The 23563-nt window shown below is 42.4% G+C and overlaps 2 protein-coding genes across 5 annotated transcripts in view; one reads left to right on the forward strand and one right to left on the reverse strand.

Annotated features, from left to right (window-relative positions):
- The window catches only part of LOC146380758 (uncharacterized), a 36976-nt gene extending 13489 nt beyond the window's left edge, over window positions 1–23487 (forward strand). For all 4 annotated transcript variants that reach the window (XM_084940072.1, XM_084940071.1, XM_084940070.1 and 1 more), the window contains one exon: window positions 3596–23487. In XM_084940072.1, the coding sequence (XP_084796198.1) occupies window positions 3631–5253 (1623 nt within the window). In that variant the 5' untranslated portion in view covers window positions 3596–3630 and the 3' untranslated portion in view covers window positions 5254–23487. The remainder of the gene's footprint in view (window positions 1–3595) is intronic.
- LOC146380759 (uncharacterized) lies at window positions 19043–20506 on the reverse strand. The gene has a single exon (XM_084940098.1). It carries the CDS (start codon window positions 20504–20506, stop codon window positions 19043–19045), a length of 1464 nt encoding a protein of 487 aa, XP_084796224.1.
- Window positions 23488–23563: the final 76 nt, after the last annotated feature.

Consider the following 23563-nt stretch of genomic DNA (forward strand, 5'->3'; position numbering starts at 1 on the left):
CATTCTTTCTCTCACACAGTGCCTAAGCTACAACCTTGGCTCCCTGTTTATCTGCTCCCGCTGAGATGGGGCAGAAAACTCCAGTATGTTCTGTTCTCTTCTAATCAGACAAATAAGGCGATGACTTTCTGCAAATAGTATTTCTCATAACTCAGCAGTATAATGCATCATAAAACAATATCATTCATTCACAATCAATCAGCAGTCTGATGTAATGCCAATCAGTTTAACAAATGCAAGAGTTATCACCTTCTTCTAATTCAGGAGAATAATGCAAACTAAAACTACATAATAATTCACAATCTTTAATTAGGGGTCTAACATGGCATAAAATAATATTTTAATCCGACAAAACATAATACAGTCATAAAATACATCATAAAAACCCTGGTCTAATTAAAAGCTTTTTGAAATAAAAATGTCTTTAGCTGCTTTTTGAAGGTCTCCACTGAGTCCAAACCCCGTAGAAATAGGGGAAGTGCATTCCACAATCTGGGTGCAACAGCTTGGAAAGATCGGTCCCCTCGGGTTTTGTTACAAAATCAGTTTCACCCCGGTTCTTTTATTTGTCGAAACTTCCAGAGACGGCACCGGAACTCAGTAGTCATTTCACAAAACCTTTATTCATCTTTATTCATCTTCATTTAAGCATGCACTTCTAGAAGGGAAGACGAGGCCGATGTGTCCCTCTGCAAATCTTCACCCCTTTGTTAGTTACAGCCAGCTTTATAGAGGCGTCCCCATCATAAAACCCCCCACGGTGTGCTGCAAACTCTGTGTCTGAGCACATGAATACCTACATGTGCGCGTTCCCACGTGTCTATGTGAGTGCTCGTGTGTAACTGTGTACGCATACCTGTGTGTATGTGTGAGTGCACATGAGTGAGTGTGCGTGTGGATGTGTGTGCGTGACAGTTAAAACACTGTGGGTGTAGGTGACTCCCTAGAGGTCATAAAAACCCATCTCCCTTCCAGACCACAGTTATCCAGTTACAAATGTTGAGACCCCCACCCAAACATTCTCTGGGGAATTTCCACTCAGCATTAACTCCTCTCCGTTTTACTTTCACAGTTCAAGTGGGGGAGGGGTCTCCTACAATCTACTCCTAAGTTCACAACACAGTGAGGCCTTTATTATATTGAGGGCAGTGTCAGTATCTCTACAACAGTTCTACATTCTATGATAACACATTTCTAAACTCTAAAATGAAGCGCCTTGAGGCGACTTTTGTTGTGATTTGGCGCTATATAAATAAAATTGAATTGAATTGAATTGAATTAAAATAAGCTAAACACTCCTACAGTTTTAAAACGAGTGTGGGGGACCACTAAAAGGCTTTGGTTTGCTGACCTCAGGTTACGAGTGGAGGTATGTGTATTAATCAGATCAGCAATGTAGGGGGTGGGGGGGGTGGGGGGGCTGTCTCTGTAATGCTCTAAAAGTTAAAACTAGAATTCTAAAATGGAACCTGAATCTGATTGGTAGCCAGTGCAGCAACTTTAAAACAGGGGTCATATGAGCACCCTTGTTCGAACGGGTCAGTAGCCTCGCTGCAGAGTTTTGAACAACCTGTAGGCGGGCTAGCCCTTTCATGTTTAGACAAGTAAACAGGCTGTTACAGTAGTCAAGTCTTGTAGAGATAAAAGCATGTATTATCATCTCGAGTTCACTTGTTGACACGATGGATCTAAGTTAAGAAATGTTCCTCCAGGGGAAAAAGCAGGTGCTTACTGTCTGATTTAAATGTCCCTCCAAAGAAAAAGCTTCATCAAAAATGACACCCAAGTTTCTAAGGTTATGTTTCTGTGAGGAACCTAAGTCACCCAGTCACCGTTTAATATCAGGTATTGCACTGCCTGGTGCAATAATCAAAGTTTCTGTTTTGGCCGGGTTTAGCTGTAAGCAGTTATTGTTCAACCATTGTTTAATGTTGGTTAAACAGTCAATCAGATTGGAGAGCTTATGAGCTTCAGCAGGCTTAAAAGAATAATATAGCTGAATATCGTCAGCAAAAAGATGATAAGATACTTCAGGGAACTGCTGTATTATCTGACTTAAAGGAAGAATGTATATTAAAAACAGAATAGGTCCCAGCACAGAGCCCTGAGGAACTCCACACAGCAGATTTGTAGATTCCGACATGATCTGGTTTGCAGACACACTAAAACTCCTTTCAGATATATAAGATGAAAACCAATGCTGTTTTCCTTTTCCACTTTTCTTCTTTCATATTCTTTCTGACGTCTTTTCTTGTGTAAGCTGCTAAATCTTGTGATGGAGATTTCTTTATTTTATGTGTTGATCATATATTTTGACAATATGACTTAATAATAATAATATCTATAGTACATTTTGTGTGACATTGTTCTACATACAGGAAAACATCAAATATGTATTTCACAGGACTGACACTCCCAGGCACCATGAGACATTAGGCAGATAGTGAGACTCCTTCTCCTTATCTCCAGGGAGGAGGTGTTGAGATATTACGGTTATATTAACTAAAATGCCATATAACCGTATAGTGTAGTATTAAGTGGACATGGCCCTGAAAAATAAAGGCATTAGACTACGTGTCCTTGGGGGGTAGAAAGCTGTAGACCAGGGGTCTCAAACTCAAATGAGCCGTGGGACACTTCTGGCACCGTCATCTCATTGGAGGGCCACTTTAGTGTCCAAGTAGTACAAAAAAGAAAGAACAAAAACACTGACTAATATTTCAAAAAATGTAATGTTTTGTTTGTTTTATTTAATTAAAAACATTGTATAACAAGACAAAACTGCAAACAAGAACGCCTTTTTTTTCTCACTCACAAAGACAGAAAGAGGCGTTGAAAGGCTGCTGCAGCAGAACTTTATTGTTTTGGAGGAAAACACGAACACAGTGTACAGTCGAGTCTTACCAGCTTACTAAGAACTGGGCTCATCAGGACTCTTTTTGGTTGCAGTGGCTATTATTATCATATATACATGCTTCCATCTCCCATTTCCCATTATTGAATAATATTTTTTTAAATATTTCTTCACATCAATATGCAAGTAGAGGTGATGTGCACCGCAAATGGCCCACGGGCCGCGAGTCTGAGAACCCTGCTGTAGACTCTCGCCCACGCTTGCCTGTGAAAAAGTAGATAACAGGGGACCATCTTCTAGTGGAGATGCATTATAACTCACCTGTGCATTATAATAAAAGGTGTTGATTGCAGCTGACAGTGTCTGCAGACTTTGATAACTGTGACACCCTCGTGGTTAATCAGAGGGAAATCTGAGTCAGTGTGGATTTGGTTGTACAGCTCTCACACATACAACCTGAACTGCACATTGTAAGTGTGATGTTCTTCAAATTTGAACAAAGTATAAACTAAAAAACTTTGAAGTCACAAGAGCCAATATTTTATTCACAAGTTGAGCTTTTACTACTTTTATCGCCAAAATGAGCTCACTTCAAATATTTACCACAGCATAGCGTCCTCAGGCACCTGAGACGTTTGGCAGATGGTGAAACTGTTTATCTTTGTGAGGTAAGAGGGGGCACTTGTGGATGAGCTGAAGGTATAGACCTGATGTCACTGTTTGGGTTCTTTGTCATTACAGGAGAAAGAAGTGAAAGCAGGCTGAAACCTCAGCACATGGATGACATCAACCAAAAAGATCCAGCACCAGCAGGTAAAGATGAGCCAGCGGCGATCCCTGTGGAAAAGACTTTTCCCGCTATGAAGCAGCTCAGAAGACGCAAGCGTGCCAACAGGGAGGAGAGAAGCTTGAGCTGTGATCAGTGTGGAAAGACTTTTACTCTGAGTAGCAACTTAAAAAGACATCAGCTGATCCACACCGGTGTGAAACCATTCAGCTGTGATCAGTGTGGAAAGACCTTTGCTCTGAGATGGAGCTTAAAAACACATCAGGTGATCCACACCGGTGTGAAACCATTCAGCTGTGATCAGTGTGGAAAGACCTTTGCTCTGAGATGGAGCTTAAAATTACATCAGGTCGTCCACACTGGATTTAAAGCTTTCAACTGTGATCAGTGTGAAAAGTCTTTTACTCAGAAAGGTCACTTAAGGAGACATTATATGATTCATGTTGGAGGTAAATCATTTGTCTGTGATCAGTGTGGAAAGTCTTTTCAGGATAGAGATCACTTAGAGAGACATCAGGGCGTCCACAGTGAAGTTAAACCTTTCACCTGTGATCAGTGTGGAAATTCTTTTACTCAGAAGGGCAATTTAAAAGCACATCAGCTCATCCACAGTGGAGAGAAACCTTTCAGCTGTGAGCAGTGTGGAAAGTCTTTTACTCAGAAGGGCAATTTAAAAGCACATCAGCTCATCCACAGTGGAGAGAAACCTTTCAGCTGTGAGCAGTGTGGAAAATCTTTTACTCAGAAGTGCGACTTAAAAGTGCATCTGCGCATCCACAGTGGAGAGAAACCTTTCAGCTGTGAGCAGTGTGGAAAATCTTTTACTGATATTGGTCCCCTAAAAAGACATCAGGGCATCCACAGTGAAGTTAAACCTTTCACCTGTGATCAGTGTGGAAATTCTTTTACTCAGAAGTGCGACTTAAAAGTGCATCAGCGCATCCACAGTGGAGAGAAACCTTTCAGCTGTGATCAGTGTGGAAATTCTTTTACTAGGATTGATAGGTTAAAAAGACATCAGCGCATCCACAGTGGAGAGAAACCTTTCAGCTGTGTGCAGTGTGGAAAATGTTTTACTGATATTGGTCCCCTAAACTCACATCAGCGCACCCACTCTGGTATTAAACAATTTGTATGTGGTCACTGCGGAAAGGCTTTTTCTCACATGACTAGCTTAAAATCACATCAGCGCACCCACTCTGGTACTAAACAATTTGTATGTGGTCACTGCGGAAAGGCTTTTTCTCACATGACTGGCTTAAAATCACATCAGCGCACCCACTCTGGTACTAAACAATTTGTATGTGGTCACTGCGGAAAGGCTTTTTCTCACATGACTGGCTTAAAATCACATCAGCGCACCCACTCTGGTACTAAACAATTTATATGTGGTCAGTGTGGAAAGTCTTTCATCCATAACACAGATCTACTGAGGCATCAAAAGACCCACAAAGTGTCCTCCTGTGAGAAAAGGGGCAGACCAATGGGACATTACCCTGACAGGGTTCATTTGAACACAGTGGGAGAAACGGGGGATCTGAACAAAAGTTCTTCTGGATGCTGCGTCAAACTTAAAAAGCTTGAGATCAGGCTTCACAGAATTCAGCTTTAATTTCCTGAGAAAGTCAGAGCTTCACTGTCTTTGTAGATCTAGTGAAAACATGAAAGGGTGCAAAAAGAGGCACTGTGGTACTGCATGATGAAGTCAGAAGTGACAGAGAAGTATGTGAGCGTGGTTCAGGACATGTATGTGTGGTAGCAGTGACTACCACACATGCTTGGGTTGAAGGTGGGGGGAGGATTACATCAATTCTGAGCCCCTTCTTCCTTTTTCAAAGAGAGGGCAATACTCAGGAAAGGATGATGACAATAGAGCTGCAAGACAGGATGGAAAGAAAGAGTTTAAGAGAAGATCATGAATGTTGTGAAGCGATCGAGCCGCGATTACAAAATCTTAGCTTATGGAGTTAGTTATCCCAACACAAGTTTAGCAAGTTAAACTTCACTGGCTGTGTCCACAAACAGCATACAGAGCAAACATTACTCCCATCATCTGATCACAAGAAAAGCATTATAGAAAAGAATTATAAGTCATAAATTTTAGTCATTTTATCTGGACAGTATGTAAAAGATTAACTGAATCCTATGAAAAATAAAATGTAGAAAGATGTGATGTATCTTTCCGTTTTTTTTTCTGAATAATTACACACTGCTTAAAATTAATTGCAGTATAATTATTTATTTATTTCTTCCTCTGTAAGAAACTGACTTGCTGTCCCTTTGTTCTCGTGTACCTAAGTAATTGTGGGTAATATCTTGATGCATGCTCAATCATCCAGGTAAGGAAATCCCAGAAGATGATTCTGTTCATCTGGACGTAGCGTTTTCAGTGGGACAAACGTTTCGTAACTCATCCAAGAGACTTCTTCAGTCTCAGCTGAAGACAGTGGTCCCGAACCAGAAATGGTAAAGTCGCTGTGTATAAGAGCAAGGATATTTTATATAGTGGCTTGCAAAAGTATTCGGCCCCCTTGAACTTTCCCACATTTTGTCACATTACAGCCACAAACATAAATCAATTTGATTGGAATTCCACGTGAAAGACCAACACAAAGTGGTGCACATGTGAGAAGTGGAACGAAAATCATACATGATTCCAAACATTTTTTGCAAATAAATAACTGCAAAGTGGGATGTGCGTAATTATTCAGCCCCATGAGTCAATACTTTGTAGAACCACCTTTTGCTGCAATTACAGCTGCCAGTCTTTTAGGGTATGTCTCTACCAGCTTTGCACATCTAGAGACTGAAATTCTTGCCCATTCTTCTTTGCAAAACAGCTCCAGCTCAGTCAGATTAGATGGACAGCGTTTCTGACAAGGGTGTAGATTTGGTTGTGGCATTGGTGGGGACGGATGATTCACCCATCGACCCCTGCCCCGTTTCTTATTTTTTCCTTTTTGTTTTTGCTTCTTGATAAAAAAAGGAGAAATATACTTGCCTACATATGCTATGCTACATGCTTTTAAACCGTTTAAAATAATAATAATGTTAAATTACTATTAAACAAATGACTAAGTATTTCAGACTTTAGTTTACTTCAGCCATAATCCATATAAATCAGGTATCATACAAAAGTAAAAATACCTTCAAATACAGTCATGACAATAAAAGAATATGACTTTAAGGACTTAACAACATTACTTCAGTTATATTACGACCAACATCTCTGACACATTAGCACTAAGGGAACACTAAATGATCTGGTGGGTTTTGTCCATAAAACTACTCATCTAAGATTACCACAAAGTAAAAGATCTCTCAGCAACATTATGCAACATTTTAGGCACTACTGCCCTCTATCAGATAGGGGCTGGGATGTTTTATTCTAAACATGAACTACTGTTACAGCAACAGACATGGACTACATGCCCCACACAACAAACACATGCCTGCTCCTCTCGTTAGCTGAAATGAACTCCTGGCATATTTGTTTTACATCTATACTGTCCAGTCTCTCCTGGTGGACATGGCATCACATTATTCATGGTTACATACAATTTTATACTGATGTGGACCAAGCCTAGCACCTACTTGCCAACCTTGAGACCTCAGAATTAGGGAGACATTCAAAGGGGCTGGGGGGGATATACATGTACATATATATACAAAAAACTTGAATCTTACAGTGTTTATTTATCGGATAAAATAAGTTAAATGTCACCGTTATTATTGTCCAGCCGGAAACAGGCCGGGGGTGTCCAAATTCAGAGGCTGCGTCCACCTGAGGACCCGGCCTTTGTGGTCTAAGTGGGCCGGGTCCTCCGAAAGCCGGGTAGACCGGAAATGAACGACTGTGAAATTGGACGGTCTAGCCTTCAGAATTACATCACCTGCCGTCTGCTCCTTGCTGTCTAAACTATAACCGGACGCTGGCGTAGATGGTCGAATAAACTGCTGTTTTCACACAGCAGTTTATTCAGCTGTGTGAGAACCCGGAGGAATCCTCCCGAGGGATTAATAAAGTTTTATTTAATCTAATTTAATCTAATAACTTTAATCTCAGCCAAAACGATTTACTCACCAACAAATAAAACAAAACTAAAGCACTGAAAAAGGCCAAACAATAACATGTTTAAGTTATTTGATGTTTACACAGCTACATTCTCGCCTGAAAATGTGTTAAAAGTTTATTTTGCGACCCAGAAAGAGTAATAAGAGTAATATTAAAACTAAGTAGCTGCAGTGATAAGACAAGACAAGACAAGACTTTATTGATCCCACAACGGGAAAATTTTTGCGTCACCTCAGCTCAGGTACAGATATCAGAAGGAAATACAAAAATACAAATAAGTACAATCAATGAAAAAAAGTAAGATAATACACTATATACAATGGTAGCATACACAGTATGTGATTATGGATATGGTTGGAAATATGGAAGACATAAACTATATAGCTTGACATAACTATAGTACCACTACTATTCCTGTTTATAGACATGTACACACACACATGTACACACTAAATATACATATGTATACATATACATACATATATACCTGCACATGTCCATACACATGGAAGGTCCATTATGCATGAAGTGGTGACCGTGGATATTCACAGTGTCCAGTGACTTATGACATCGTGATTGAGGAGTTATAGAGTCTAACTGCTGTTGGGATGAATGATCTGCGAAAGCGCTCCTTCCTGCAGCGAGGGTGTTTCAGTCTCTGACTAAAGGAGCTGCTCAGCCCACTCACATACTCATGCAGTGGGTGATGTGGGTTGTTCATGATGGATGTCAGCTTCACTAACATCCTCCCCTCACCGACCACCTCCACAGACTCCAGGGGACATCCCAGCACGGAGCTAGACCTCCGCACCAGTTTGTCAATCCTGCTCCTGTCCCTGTCCGTGCATCCACTCCCCCAGCAGGCCACTGCATAGAAAAGGGCAGATGCTACCACAGTGTCATAGAATGTCCTTAACAGAGTCCGTAATAGTAGCCATTGTTGGAAACTGGAATTGGCTGGGCCGGTCTGGGATATGGTTTTCAGTTTTGTTGTCCGGGTGGAAAATCAGGAGAAATTGGGGGGAGAATGGTCGCCCCGGGAGATTTTCGGGAGGGGCACTGAAATTCCCTGGAAAAATCGTGAGTGTTGGCATGTATGGCCTAGCACAGCCTGTAACGTTATTGTGACGGACACATTATATGAGTGAACTTGACTTTAAGTGACTTACAGGTTTCTTTGAAAAACAATTTCTTATATCCAGGTTCTTCCTTTGCGCTGCCATCCTCCTCTCCTCCTTGCAGCGCAGGTTTGCTGCTGCTGAAACTATACAGAGCTCCCTGAAAAGCTGAGCCAATCACATTGGCCATATTTGTCACATGACGTAGGACTCCAGTAGAGAACGTAATTTAACTCTTTCTGCTCCGCTCGCTGAATGAGACGCTGACAGATCGTTTTTTTCTTACTATCGGGTTTGTTTTTCTTTACTCGAAGAGATCAAATTATTGGTGGGGACAATTCAATAATTGCTGGATATTGGTGGGGACATGTCCCTTCCGTCCATGCCAAATCTACGCCCTTGGTTTCTGAATAGCAGTGTTCAGATCTTGCCACAGATTCTCGATTGGATTTAGATCTGGACTTTGACTGGGCCATTCTAACACATGGATATGTTTTGTTTTAAACCATTCCATTGTTGCCCTGGCTTCATGTTTAGGGTCGTTGTCCTGCTGGAAGGTGAACCTCCGTCCCAGTCTCAAGTCTTTTGCAGACTCCAAGAGGTTTTCTTCCAAGATTGCCCTGTATTTGGCTCCATCCATCTTCCCATCAACTCTGACCAGCTTCCCTGTCCCTGCTGAAGAGAAGCACCCCCAGAGCATGATGCTGCCACCACCATATTTGACAGTGGGGATGGTGTGTTCAGAGTGATGTGCAGTGTTAGTTTTCTGCCACACATAGCGTTTTGCATTTTGGCCAGAAAGTTCCATTTTGGTCTCATCTGACCAGAGCACCTTCTTCCACATGTTTGCTGTGTCTCCCACATGGCTTGAGGCAAACTGCAAACAGGACTTCTTATGGTTTTCTGTTAACAATGGCTTTCTTCTTGCCACTCTTCCATAAAGGCCAACTTTGTGCAGTGCACGACTAATAGTTGTCCTATGGACAGATTCCCCCACCTGAGCTGTAGATCTCTGCAGCTCGTCCAGAGTCACCATGGGCCTCTTGGCTGCATTTCTGATCACCGCTCTCCTTGTTCGGCCTGTGAGTTTAGGTGGATGGCCTTGTCTTGGTAGGTTTACAGTTGTGCCATACTCCTTCCATTTCTGAATGATCGCTTGAACAGTGCTCCGTGGGATGTTCAAAGCTTGGGAAATCTTCTGGTAGCCTAAGCCTGCTTTAAATTTCTCAATAACTTTATCCCTGACCTGTCTGGTGTGTCCTTTGGACTTTATGGTGTTGTTGCTCACAATATTCTCTTAGACAACCTCTGAGGCTGTCACAGAGCAGCTGTATTTGTACTGACATTAGATTACACACTGGTGCACTCTATTTAGTCATTAGCACTCATCAGGCAATGTCTATGGGCAACTGACTGCACTCAGACCAAAGGGAGCTGAATAATTACGCACACCCCACTTTGCAGTTATTTATTTGTAAAAAATGTTTGGAATCATGTATGAATGTTCCATTTCTCACGTGTACACCACTTTTTATTGGTATTTCACGTGGAATTCCAATAAAATTAATTCATGTTTGTGGCTGTAATGTGACAAAATGTGGGAAAGTTCAAGGGGGCCGAATACTTTTGCAAGAACACTCAAGGACATAATGGAGACTTTGAACTTTACTCAACACATTGAACAACCCACAAGAATAACAAGACACTCTAAAACTAAAATAGATCTGGTTTTCAGTAATAAGCCCGAGCGAATTATTAAATCTCATAATTTTATCACTGGTATTTCAGACCACAATTTAATATTATTTTCTAGAAAACTTATAAAATCACGTGTTAAGAATGACTTTCAAAGTTCATCTAATAGGAGATCCTTTTATGAATTCATACCAAGAAGTCAGCGACAAAATGTAGCAGAAGCATTAGCATCAGTTAACTGGGAGCCTTTATTGTGTAGTGATGATCCACAATTCTGCAGCAGTCACTTCACTGACATTGTTAAGGATGTTATATCAACATACTCCATTAGAGGTCGACAAAAAATAAAGACAACATCTAATTTGCCCTGGTTAAACAAAGAGTGCAAGAATTTAATGAAAACAAGAGATCAATTACTAAAGCAGTTCCTGAAAACAGGTCTAACTCTGGATAGACAGAGATTTACTTCAATGCGGAATAAAGTAACAAGAAGTTTGAGACAGGCCAAAGCAAAAATTTTTATAAATATAATTGAAAGAGCCAAAGGTAATGGTAAAATTATCTGGCAACACTTAAATAAATTACTTGTCCGTCATTCAAACAAAAGTAAAAATACAATTGAACTTTATGTAAATAACTCTATTGTTAGAGAGCCTCTATCTATTGTCAGTAACTTAAACACTTTCTTTATTTCATCTGTTAAGGAGATCAGTCAGAGCTTTGACTCAGTCGTATGCTCTGATAATGTGAATGATGCTGGTCAAAATTTGTTCACCATCACTCATATTTCAGACACTGAAGTTGCTAAACTAATTACAGGTTTAAAACAATCAAAAGCACTTGATGTATATGGTATTAACACAAACTTCCTAAAGGAACATATGGATTTGCTTGTACGTCCAACAACTCATGTTTTGAATATGTCTTTCAAACACTCCATTGTTCCAACAGATTGGAAAATTGCTGCAGTTACACCAATTCTCAAAGCAGGTGTGAAGACTGACATTGCTAATTATCGCCCCATAAGCACACTCCCGGTCGTATCTAAAATAGCTGAGAAGTGGGTGGTTAAACTCCTCACTGCTCACCTAGAAAACACCCAACCCTCATTACATCCGTTGCAGTTTGGCTTTCGGGCACATCACTCCACAGATACTGCCCTGTGTATGTTAGTGGAGAACTTGAAGAGCTTGCTGGACAAGAGTCCCTGTGTTGGAGCTGTATTTTTAGATCTGAAGAAGGCTTTCGACTCTGTAAACCATCAGATATTGTTGTCCAGATTGACTCAGTTTAATATCTCCAGTCAGGCTCTTCAGTGGTTTGCCTCATATCTCTCACACAGGAAACAGTGTGTGGTGTTGGATGGGGTTAAATCTCCATATTTAGACTGTGATACAGGGGTTCCTCAAGGATCTGTTCTTGGGCCCTTATTGTTCTCTCTTTTTATCAATAACTTACCTGAAGTCTGTCCAAATATATTTACTCAAATGTATGCGGATGATGCAGTTATATATACGCAAGCAAATAGTGTCCAGCAGGTGGCAAAAGATCTTACAGCTGCTTTAGCATTAATGCATAGCTGGCTGGAGGACTCATGCCTAATGTTGAACACCTCAAAAACTGTCTGTATGTATTTTTCAAAACGCCCCTTAAACTTGAAGCAGTCAAACATATTCCTGGATGGAGTAGAGCTTGAATTAGCTCCAGAATTTAAATATCTTGGGGTCATTCTAGATCCAACATTATCCTTCAAGAGTCACATAAATAAAGTGTCCCAGGTACTTAAATTTAATAATCGAAATTTTAATCATATACGTAATAATTCAAATATGAATGTTGCAAAAACTTATTTTTACTCAATGATCATCTCTCATATGGACTATTGTTTGACGTCCTGGTCACTTGCTTGTCCAACAACACTTAAAACTATTGAAAACATTTATAAAAGAAGTTTAAAACTACTTGACAAAAAACCGACTTCCCACCACCACTGTCATGTGTTAAAAAAACATAAATTACTGAACTTCAATAACTTAGTGAAACTTAAAAGAGTGTGTTTAATATATAAAGTCTTACACTCCCTTGCTCCACCACCACTAAAGCAGTTCATTAGGCATAAAGAAAGCTCAGACAGGACCACTCGAGCTTCAATCCGAGGAGACTTGTTTATACCCCACAGACGGACAGCATTTGGGCAGAACATCCTTTCTGTCCAGGGAGGCCATCTGTGGAACAGTCTTCCTCAACCCATTAGAGAATGCTCTACACTCAGTTTGTTTAAGGCAAAGGTTAAAAACTGGTTATGGACAAATCAAGTGTGTGATCATGTATGAGTTGTATAGTTTTAATGTTTTATTTGGGAACAGAATGGTGTGTATGTGTAAGTTTGGTGATGGAGTTTTTATTATGAATGAATCATGAATTTTTATGAATTATTATGTCTATTTTTTATGCTTAAGGACAACAGATGGAAATTAGCCCTTGGCTATAATCTGGTATGTTTACATTCATGTAATTTTTTTTTTTACATTTGTGTTCATTAACATGCACTGTCCTAAATAAATAAATTCAAATTCAAGCCACTGTAGTTATGGCTAGACAGGTTACCCTGAATCTTCCCTTAGGTATGCTGCAATAGGTGGAGGCTGCTGGGAGTTTCCCATGATGCATTGAGTATTTCTTCCTCAGTCACCTTTCTCTCTCACTATTTGTTAATAGCAGAGATGGACAGTAACGCATGCGTTACTGTAATCCGATTACTTTTTTCAAGTAACCAGTAAAGTAAGGGATTACTATTGCAAAAAAGGTAATTAGATTACTGTTACTTTCCTGTAGGAACACTGCGTTACTGCGTTACTAAAACCGTCTTATTTTTTTTTCGAGAATGTCTCATGACAGTGACGTAAGTGAGTGCGACGTTCGTGGCAACAGCTGTGTAACTCCCAAAATGACAACACAGGCACAGCTTCTTCAAGACGGGCGCTTCGCTGCATTTATTGAACGCCGTGAAAACTATAAACATAAAACTCAAAGGCTTTAAGTGCTTCAGTCTATCAAAAGTAACACTTGTGCTTTAACAACAAAAACTTACCTCGTGGCCGCCTGCCACTTCGGAGGTCCTAGAAGAATACCTTTACAGTCTTGCGGATTCTAAATTAAAACATAAAATAATTAGAACACCATACATTACAAATTTTCACAATATTACAATACAGTTATAGAAAATGACAAATACCTTGTACAGCTGGTAGACTAAACAGGCCTTTGCAGATAGCTCGCTGAACTCCTTAGCGTGATTATTAAACGTGGGCTCACAGCCTATATTATCACGCCCAAACCTCGCGATAATAGCGGTGTAACAAAACTTGTTCTTTGTGACAAGATAAACACACCTTTACAATATTGACCACAGAAATGTACAAGCAAGAACATTTTAACTGCTGGAACCATCTATTAAACTTCTTTATACATAAGCCATTTCTGTAACACTTACACTCCCACCAAAATCACTAATTTTTAACAATGTGACTTTCTAATGTGTCAACATTAAAGTCTGGTTCACTTTGCATGTCAGTCTCCAGTAAAGTCACTACCTTGTGAATAGGTCTTTCCAGATATATCAGCCTTGTCAGTGCTTTTCCCCTGTCAAAGGTAGTTTCACTGGTCTTGAGCTTCACCTTTCGAACCTTGCCATCTGGGCTCTCTATAGCCTCTACTATTAGAGCAAGTTTCCATTTACATCTTGTAGCATTATCATCCTGCAGTATCACAATGTCATTTACTCACAGGTTTCGTGAGACGTTCTGCCATTTCTGTCGCCGCTGGAAATTTAACAGATACTCTCACCTCCACCTTTGCCAAAACTCATTTGCTAGAAATTGTACTCTTTTCCATCTTTTGTTCAAGTACAAATCCTCTCTGCAAAACTCTCCTGGAGGTGGAACAATAACTGAAGATTTCATCGTTAATATGTGATTGGGAGTTAATGGCTCTGGTCCCAAGTGATTGTTGAGATACTCAACAAGGTCTGCTGTTAATGATGGCCATTGTCTCGTAAAGCAGTGTTCTTAGACTAGCTGTATCGAGTCTGTTTGAGAACTTGTCCAGCATCGCTGTCAGTACACTTCGTACTGTTTGAATTTGACGTTCCCAGATGCCCCCCATGTGGCTAGCTGCCGGAACGTTCACCACAAATTCACAACCAATAGCTCTTTGTGGTTCTTGATCCATATCCTTCATTAGCTCCAAAAATTCTCTTTTGGCGCCCATAAAGTTTGTCCCTTGGTCGCATCTTAATTGCTGGACAGGACCTCTTATGGCTATCAGAACTTGAAGAGCGTTCATGAAGGCATCTGTCGATAAGTCATCTAGCGTTTCAATGTGCACAGCTCGTGAACATAAACACGTGAACAATAGTCCTGTCAATGGAAAATTGTACTTAGTAGTCAGTATAATCTTTTAATGATATAAGTTTGAATATGGTAGAATACTGCATGTAGTCATTTGTGTTTAGAAGTATATAGTTGGTGGCATATTGAAGTTTGCAAAGACTGCTAAATTTTGCCAATGGTAGTTCACTCTTTGCAACATAGTACGCTGTTCTAAACAGATTTTTCAGGTTTATTTTTAGTATGTTATTTGCAATTGGTGTTGTTACGACCCGGCTCTGCTAGGCGACAGCGGACGTAACATAAATGAGCCCAGAGACCAGGGGGTTAGATAAGAAGAAAAACATAAGGTTTATTAACACAACTGAAAACCGTTAGTGAAACAACTCACTAGGCAATAGAGTGATTTTAAACAAACATAACAAACAACTCACGTAACACTATGGACACCAGTAGAACACTACTCCTCTAAACATCTCACAGGAGGCAACTCAAAATGAAGGCAAAAGGCAAAAGGCAACAGGAGGGACACTCTACACAGTCTGTTCGAATCAACAAGTCCCTCGACGAATGAAGAATCCTCAGCCTTTTATACTCTCAGGTAATTGCAGGCAGCTGTGTCATTGGTCTGTCGTACTCAAGGCTCCTGCAGCAGCCAATGGTGTGAGTGGTCTGACAGGCTCTGATCTGCATGAAGTTGGGGCGGGCATAGGTCCGGGCCAGCCAACCCCCCCGTGAGTCCTGGAGCACTTTGATTTCCATAGAGGAAGGCGGGGCCACCTGAGGCCAGAGGCCGTAACACCCCTCCCCTTAAAATACCAACCATGTTGGGCCGAAGCAGACATTACAGAGTGTGAACAACAACAAAGAACAAACACAGTAAAACATGTTTACAAGCGGGACAGACCATCAGCTAAAACATTTTCAGACCCTTTTTTATGGTGAATACTTAAGTTGTATTCCTGCAACAACAGAGCCCAGCGCATAAGGCGCTGGTTATGATTAAACATGCGAGCAAGGAACACGAGTGGGTTGTGGTCGGTGTACACAACAAGAGGTAACATACTGGATCCCAGGTATACGTGAAAGTGCTGAAGAGCCAACAACAAAGCCAGGGTCTCCTTTTCAATGGTGGAGTAGTTTAACTGATTTTTATTGAACTTGCGGGAAAAGTAACAAACGGGGTGGTTTAATCCCTGCAAGTCTTCTTGCAACAGCACTGCCCCAGCCCCGACAGCACTGGCATCAACCTCAAGTTTGAATGGTCGCGTCAAATCAGGTGCAGCTAACACAGGAGTGTGGCAGAGGAGGGCTTTCGCACTCTCAAAAGCATCTTGACACTCACTTGACCAGTTAAACTCAACCTTTGGGCTGAGTAGGTCAGTCAATGGCTTGACTACAGAGGAGAAATTCTTACAAAAGTTTCTGTAGTAGCCCACCATCCCTAGAAACCTACGCAACTCACGCCTGGTGGTAGGTGTGGGAAACCCGTTAATCACTGCCACTTTGGCATCAATGGGCCGGACCTGTCCACGTCCCACCTCCCTGCCTAAGTACGTCACTGTAGCTTTGGCAAACTCACACTTAGCTAAGTTGAGAGTTAGAGTAGCTTGAGCCAAACGGTGAAATACTTGGTGTAACGTTTCCAAATGATCTTGCCATGTTTCAGTGTAAACTACTAGATCATCTAGGTAGGCACTGCAGTTGGACAGGCCACGGAGGACTTTATTTACCAGCCTCTGGAAGGTGGCAGGAGCGTTACACATGCCGAAAGCCATGACTGTGTATTGTAGAAAATCATCAGGTGTAACAAAGGCAGAGATGTTAGAGGCACATTCAGTTAAAGGGACCTGCCAGTAACCTTTAAGAAGATCTAATTTAGTGACATACTGAGCAGTCCCAATACTGTCCACACAATCCTCAACTCTTGGGAGAGGATGTGAGTCAGCCACAGTCACAGAGTTCACCTTCCGGAAGTCTGTAATAAAACGGGGCGAGCCATCTGGCTTAGATTCCACTATACAAGGCGAGCTCCAGGGGCTTTGACTGGGCTTCGCTAAGCCATGTTGCAGCAGATAGTCAGCCTCCTGTTTCATGAGCAAGCGCTTCTGGGGGCTGGCTCGATAAGGATGCTGCTTAATAGGTTTAGCTCCCTGGACATCAATATCATGCTCTAGCACCGTAGTGCAAGTTGGCACATCCCCGAATAAACAGGTGTATTCCCTAATCAAGGCAGTTATGTCTTCTTGCTGCTCCGAGGACAGATGCTCAAGCAAACTCAGCAATGCATTCAGCATTTCTGAGTTAGACAGACGGGGTCTAGAACAGGTGGGATAACTTAGTTTTAAACCATCAACCTCGTCCACCCCTCCTTCCGCTAGGTGGCTTGAGGCTACAATAGGAGCACAGAACCCAGCAGGCTCTGGTGTTGACCGAGGATGGTACAGTTTCAGCATGTTTATGTGACAGACGCGTGTTTTGCGCCTGCGGTCGGGAGTGCAAATTACATAATCTGTCTCCCCTCTCTTTTCACAAACTTTAAAGGGGCCGCTATACCTAGCAGACAAGGCTGAGCCTGGAACAGGCAAGAGCACAAGAACCTGGTCACCCACCTGAAAGGTTCTTTTAACAGAAGCCTTATCATAATGGCGTTTCATCTTTCCCTGTGAAGCGGCAAGGTGCTGTTTAGCCAGAGCGTTGGCTTGGTTCAACCGCTCACGGAAGTGCTTTACATAACTGCTTACATTTACTTCGAAAACTCCATGTGGGCTCAAAAAGGCCTCTTTCAGAGCTTTGAGGGGTCCCCGTGGCCTATGGCCAAATACCAGTTCAGAAGGACTAAAACCAAGTGACTCCTGCACAGCGTCACGGGCAGCAAATAACACAAATGGAACACCCTCATCCCAGCTCTTTTCAGACTTCAGGCAGTATTTGCGTAGCATCGTCTTTAAGGTCTGGTGCCACCGCTCTAATGCACCTTGCGATTCAGGATGATAAGCAGAGGACACTACATGCTTGACACCTAGAGTGCTAGCCACTTGTTTGAACAACTTAGATTGAAAGTTTGAGCCCTGGTCAGTCTGTATGACCTTTGGCAGGCCAAACACTGAAAAGAATGTTGTCAACGCCTTAACAACAGATTTTGCTGTAACCTTATGTAACGGGACAGCCTCGGGGAAACGGGTAGCTGCACACATGATCGTGAGAAGGTATTGCTTTCCTGATTTTGTTCTAGGTAGTGGACCCACACAGTCTACTATGACATGGTCAAATGGCTGATCCACTACAGGAATGGGACACAACGGAGCCGGGGGTATGACCTGATTAGGTTTACCTGCAATCTGACATACATGGCAACTGTTGCAAAATTTAGAAACATCACGCTTCATACCAGGCCAAAAGAAATGTTTTAATAGTAGCTGGTATGTTTTCGTGATGCCCAAGTGTCCCGACCACTGGCTTTCATGGGCAAGGGCCAGGATTTTCTGTCGGTACACAGAGGGCACGACAATCTGCTTGACCTTACTCCATTCTGCACCTTCTGCACCTGGTGGAGACCACTGACGCATCAGAACATCATGTTCTACAAAATAGGCTTGTTGCTCTTTCTCGACTTGCTCATCACTTACCGTACGTTTGAAACAGCTCTGTAGTGTTTCATCAGCTAATTGAGCTGCTGACAGCTGGTCTCTAGTCAAGGGCAGCAAAGAGACCTTAGGAAATGGATCAGGCTCCTCAGGTTTCATTGAGTCTGGGGGTGACAGAACATTGTTTCTTTTAGTGGGTACATCATTCTCCTCGGAAAATGAGGACATCAACACAGAATCAGAGAGGGCAATATCAGTATCTTTACGAGCTTGTGCTCGAGTAATTGCACAGGCTGGATACAGCCCAGGGTGCATAGAAACATCAGAGGTTTTCTGATTCAGGGGGTTGTCTAAAACCTCCAGACGAGGGAGCACTACCCCTCCTGCAATATCATTGCCCAACAACATGGCCACGCCCTCTATAGGCAAGGCCGGGCAAACAGCAACAGGGAAAAATCCTGTAGCAAGGGTTGATTTAATAAAAACTCTGTGAACTGGTCTGGGAGCGTAACCCATCTCTATCCCCCATAGAACAGAATTAAAAACCACATTCACTTTCAGCAGAAAACGGTAAAACGCTTGCGAGGATGACAGTTTGAGAACCTCCAGTGTCCCTTAAAATACGCACAGGTTTTAACTCAGATGGATTGTCTGTTAGCGATACTGAGCCATCAAAAATGAATGGTTCGAAACAGGGGTCTGGCACCCTACCACCACAACCATGGACCTCATGACGGGCCTCAGCTTTTACAAAACCCACCCCTTTGGGTTGCTGAGCATTTGATGTTTTGCGTTTTAAGGCTAAACAATCAGCAATCACATGTCCAGTTTTATGACAGTAAAAACATTCACGGGTTTCCCTGGACCCAGACACTTTAGCTGTGTGGGGCTGTTGCACAGGGCTAACCCGTGGCTTCTCACTGCCAGTAAACGAGGCTTTATGAGTGAGCACGAACTCATCAGCAAGAACAGCAGCAGATGCGAGTGACGTCACTTTCTGTTCATTTAAATATAGCACAATACGCTCAGGAATGCATTTCTTAAAACCCTCTAACAAAACTAATTTGCGCAGAGCGTCATAGTCACTCGCTTTTGAAGCAACACACCACTTATCAAAGAGAATCCCCTTTTCTCTAGCAAACTCCACATAAGTTTGGGTTGGCATCTTCTTTTGCTGGAGAAACCTCTGCCTATAGGCCTCGGGGACTAGCTCATATGCCTGCAAAACAGCTGTTTTAACGCACGAATAATCTAAACTGTCCTTTAAAGAAAGCGCAGCCACCACCTCTTGGGCTTTGCCGGACAGTTTGCACTGTAGCAAAAGAGGCCAAATCTCACTAGGCCACTGCAACGCGCCAGCGATACGTTCAAATGCTGCAAAGTATGTATCAACATCAGTTTCTCTAAAAGTGGGCACTAGAGAAATGCACTTATTGATTTTAAAAGCAGAAGTGGACGAGGAGGCGGGACCGGAATTGTCAGCAGAGACAGATGAGGCTTGAGACTGAGACTCCAGCTCAAGCTTTCGGAGCCTAACGGCTTTGCCTGCCTCTATCTCCAGCCTTCTTATTTCGAGCTGAACCCGCCTGTTCTGAGCCTTCTCCTCAGCCTCCAATTGGAGACGTGCCAGCCGCACCTTCAGCCGAGCTCCTTCTCTGCCTTCTGAACTCCCAGAAGAGAGTGGATCATAGCGAGGAAGCGTGCGCGGCGTTTTTCCCCGCTCATCCCCCTCACCATCCCCACCAGAACCATTTTGGCCCTCTTCAACTACGGCAGCTTGGCTTGGCACACCAGAGACCACAGGCGAAACAGGCGCTTGAAGCACACCAGCTCCCACCAATTTGTCCACCACTAAAGCCTTTATATCACACTTACGGAGGGTTTTTGAAACCTGCAGCTGAAAGTGATCCACAATTTGCAGCAAATCATTTTTGCGACAGCTATTGATAATCTCAAGAGATGGGGCAGCTATAAAGTGCTGTAAACAAAACACAGCCGACATTTTATTTATTTATTTTTTCTTCTTTTTATTTTAACCCCCCTCCCAGGAACAAAGACCCCCCTATGAGGGATCCCGGACGAGCCGCCACTTATGTTACAACCCGGCTCTGCTAGGCGACAGCGGACGTAACATAAATGAGCCCAGAGACCAGGGGGTTAGATAAGAAGAAAAACATAAGGTTTATTAACACAACTGAAAACCGTTAGTGAAACAACTCACTAGGCAATAGAGTGATTTTAAACAAACATAACAAACAACTCACGTAACACTATGGACACCAGTAGAACACTACTCCTCTAAACATCTCACAGGAGGCAACTCAAAATGAAGGCAGAAGGCAAAAGGCAACAGGAGGGACACTCTACACAGTCTGTTCGAATCAACAAGTCCCTCGACGAATGAAGAATCCTCAGCCTTTTATACTCTCAGGTAATTGCAGGCAGCTGTGTCATTGGTCTGTCGTACTCAAGGCTCCTGCAGCAGCCAATGGTGTGAGTGGTCTGACAGGCTCTGATCTGCATGAAGTTGCATAGGTCCGGGCCAGCCAACCCCCCCGTGAGTCCTGGAGCACTTTGATTTCCATAGAGGAAGGCGGGGCCACCTGAGGCCAGAGGCCGTAACAGTGTTTGTTCTGGGAAAGATATTGCAGACTGAGCAATAATGCATTTCTGGCATTTCTCATGGATTCTAAAGGGGGCCTTTCTTAAAATGACTGGTCCCAGTAACAAAGGCGCTTGTCGACTCAGAAATCGAGGGAAAACCAACAACACACCCGGCAGAACATTATGTTATTTACACGGGTGCACATAAGTGGTCCGCATGTGCGCATTCGCTGTCAAAATAAAAGACGCGCACCAGATAAGAAGTTGCAACGCGCGTTTGCGTCCATATAAAAAAAACACTGTTTTTGTCCGCTAGAGTGGGATTTTCACGGCACATTCTGCACCAAATCTCTGTGCGTTCATCATTTGTTTGAAGCCAGCTCACCTCCTGCAACCACTTTTCCGAGAATACGTGCTTCTTTTGTGGTTCGGACTCCTTCTGACATTTCTTTGGAGGTGGAGGAAAACCAAAGTAATTGCTTAAAGGAGCTTCATCGACATCTTTAAGAGTTCTAAACAAATGTCTGTCCTCCTCCAGAAAATCTTATGTACGCAAACACACGTTGCAACTTCTTATCTTGTGTGCGTTTTTTATTTTGACAGCGAATGCGCACCTGCGGACCACTTATGTGCACCCCTGGTTATATAGCTCGTCATATTGCAGCCACAGAAATTCTTTTGTCCATGAAACCATAAAGCTGCACTTTCTTTTTGCCTTATAGTCTGATTTGTCATAACTTTTCCGTTTTGTGGTAAGCTTTTCTTTGGCTGTCACTTCTTCACCCTGACCTGTCTTATTTGGCTCAGCAGAACTAAAATATATATCCTGCTGCTTTTACACACGCACTCACATAACGCTCAGCGATTCTCTGCGCGATCAACCTCTCACATGTTTAAGCTTGCTGCAGGAGATTTCACTTGTCATGTTTGCATAGTAAGCTAACGATTGATAAGACGATGTCAGAGGAATTGGTGCGCAAATTATCGTCACTCACCAATCAGTACTGTCGCTCTCTATACACAGTTCGCGCGATTGCAAAGTGAAAGCAAAAAACAAGCGCAAATTCAAACACGAGTTCAATATGTCACATATTGACAGTGGCTCACCGATGCCAATGACATAATTATCCAGCTACATTTTCGAAAGAATGCAGAAGCATTGACATATATTTTTCCTTCCTACAATAGCCCGACGGGCAGGGCAGAGATAGATTTTGGTAGCCCGACTGGAAAAATCGCTAGCCCCGGGACGTCGGGCTAGCGATTTTGCGAGCCCTGTATCTGATTGAGGAATCACTCATCTTTGGAAAAGAGAGTTTATTACAGAGAAATGGCTCTTTCCAAAATAAAAGCTATACTATACGCTTCTTCTGGGCTATATTCTCAGCAGCATATTAAACATATCAGGTCCCCATAAGGAGAATCCTGTGCTAACGGCTGTCTAAATGATTCGGGTAAAGTTTGTAGCATGCGTGCTTGTTGTTTTTGTCTGCTTCCACTTGTCTTTGCACTAGGATGATGTCGGCGTAAATGTGCAGTCATATTCGTTGTGTTCCCACTAGTGCTGTCAGCGTTAATCTCGTTGAAATGACCTTAACGCCACAACACGGCAAATCTCCGTTAACGAGCTACCCCTGATCGCCCCGTGCGTGGGGCTAGACGGCCAACACGTTAACGAGCTAACTGCGCTAACACACTAGTTCCCACCCATCTAATTGAGCATTGCGTGGCACATCCAACATACTGTTTTACTTTAGTCCATGACGCGCTTACCTTCAGGGTCATACGTCACATGAAAACCAAAATAGTTCCAAACGCCAGATCTGAATGAGGGTGGGGGAGGTTCAATTTGCCATGTTGCAAGGAGAGCTTAACTTCTGTCTCACTAGCTTGCCCTGCGCTCAGTGAATCTGCGTTCGACTACTCCGCCTAGGCTGCACTGTCGAGCGCAGATCCACTGAGCGCTCAACACAGACAGCATCGTCAGAAGGAAAGTTGATAAAATAAATTAAAAATTTTGTATTGTTCGATACATATGCGTACCGAACCGAAAGCATTGTATCGAACGGTTCAATATCGATACGAGTATCGTTGCACCCCTACTGACTACATATGTATACTGTATCATAAGTGGACAGACATGGATGTAAACCACACCTTAACCATTTGGCTGAGGCAAAACTACCACAAGGCAGTGATTCTAACTAAAAGGTACTCTGGATACTATTAAATGTGAACATATCGTTAAATATAACATTTTTTGTTTGTCAGGTGTCCTGTTTGAAGAAAACACTTGGTAGCCACTTGAATGAATGTAAATAAACACATTTACATGAGGGCAACCTGATTTCAAGGAAATAAAAATGCTCAAATTTGAAAGCTTGTGAGTTATTTTGTTCATGTATCAGCTGTTTAGTCGTTTTATGACAAGATGGATGCTGTCGTTATATTTTAG

Source organism: Perissodus microlepis, chromosome 9 (assembly GCF_051167445.1).
Source record: "Perissodus microlepis isolate ML-2025 ecotype Zambia chromosome 9, ASM5116744v1, whole genome shotgun sequence".
NCBI classification, from domain to species: Eukaryota; Metazoa; Chordata; class Actinopteri; order Cichliformes; family Cichlidae; genus Perissodus; species Perissodus microlepis.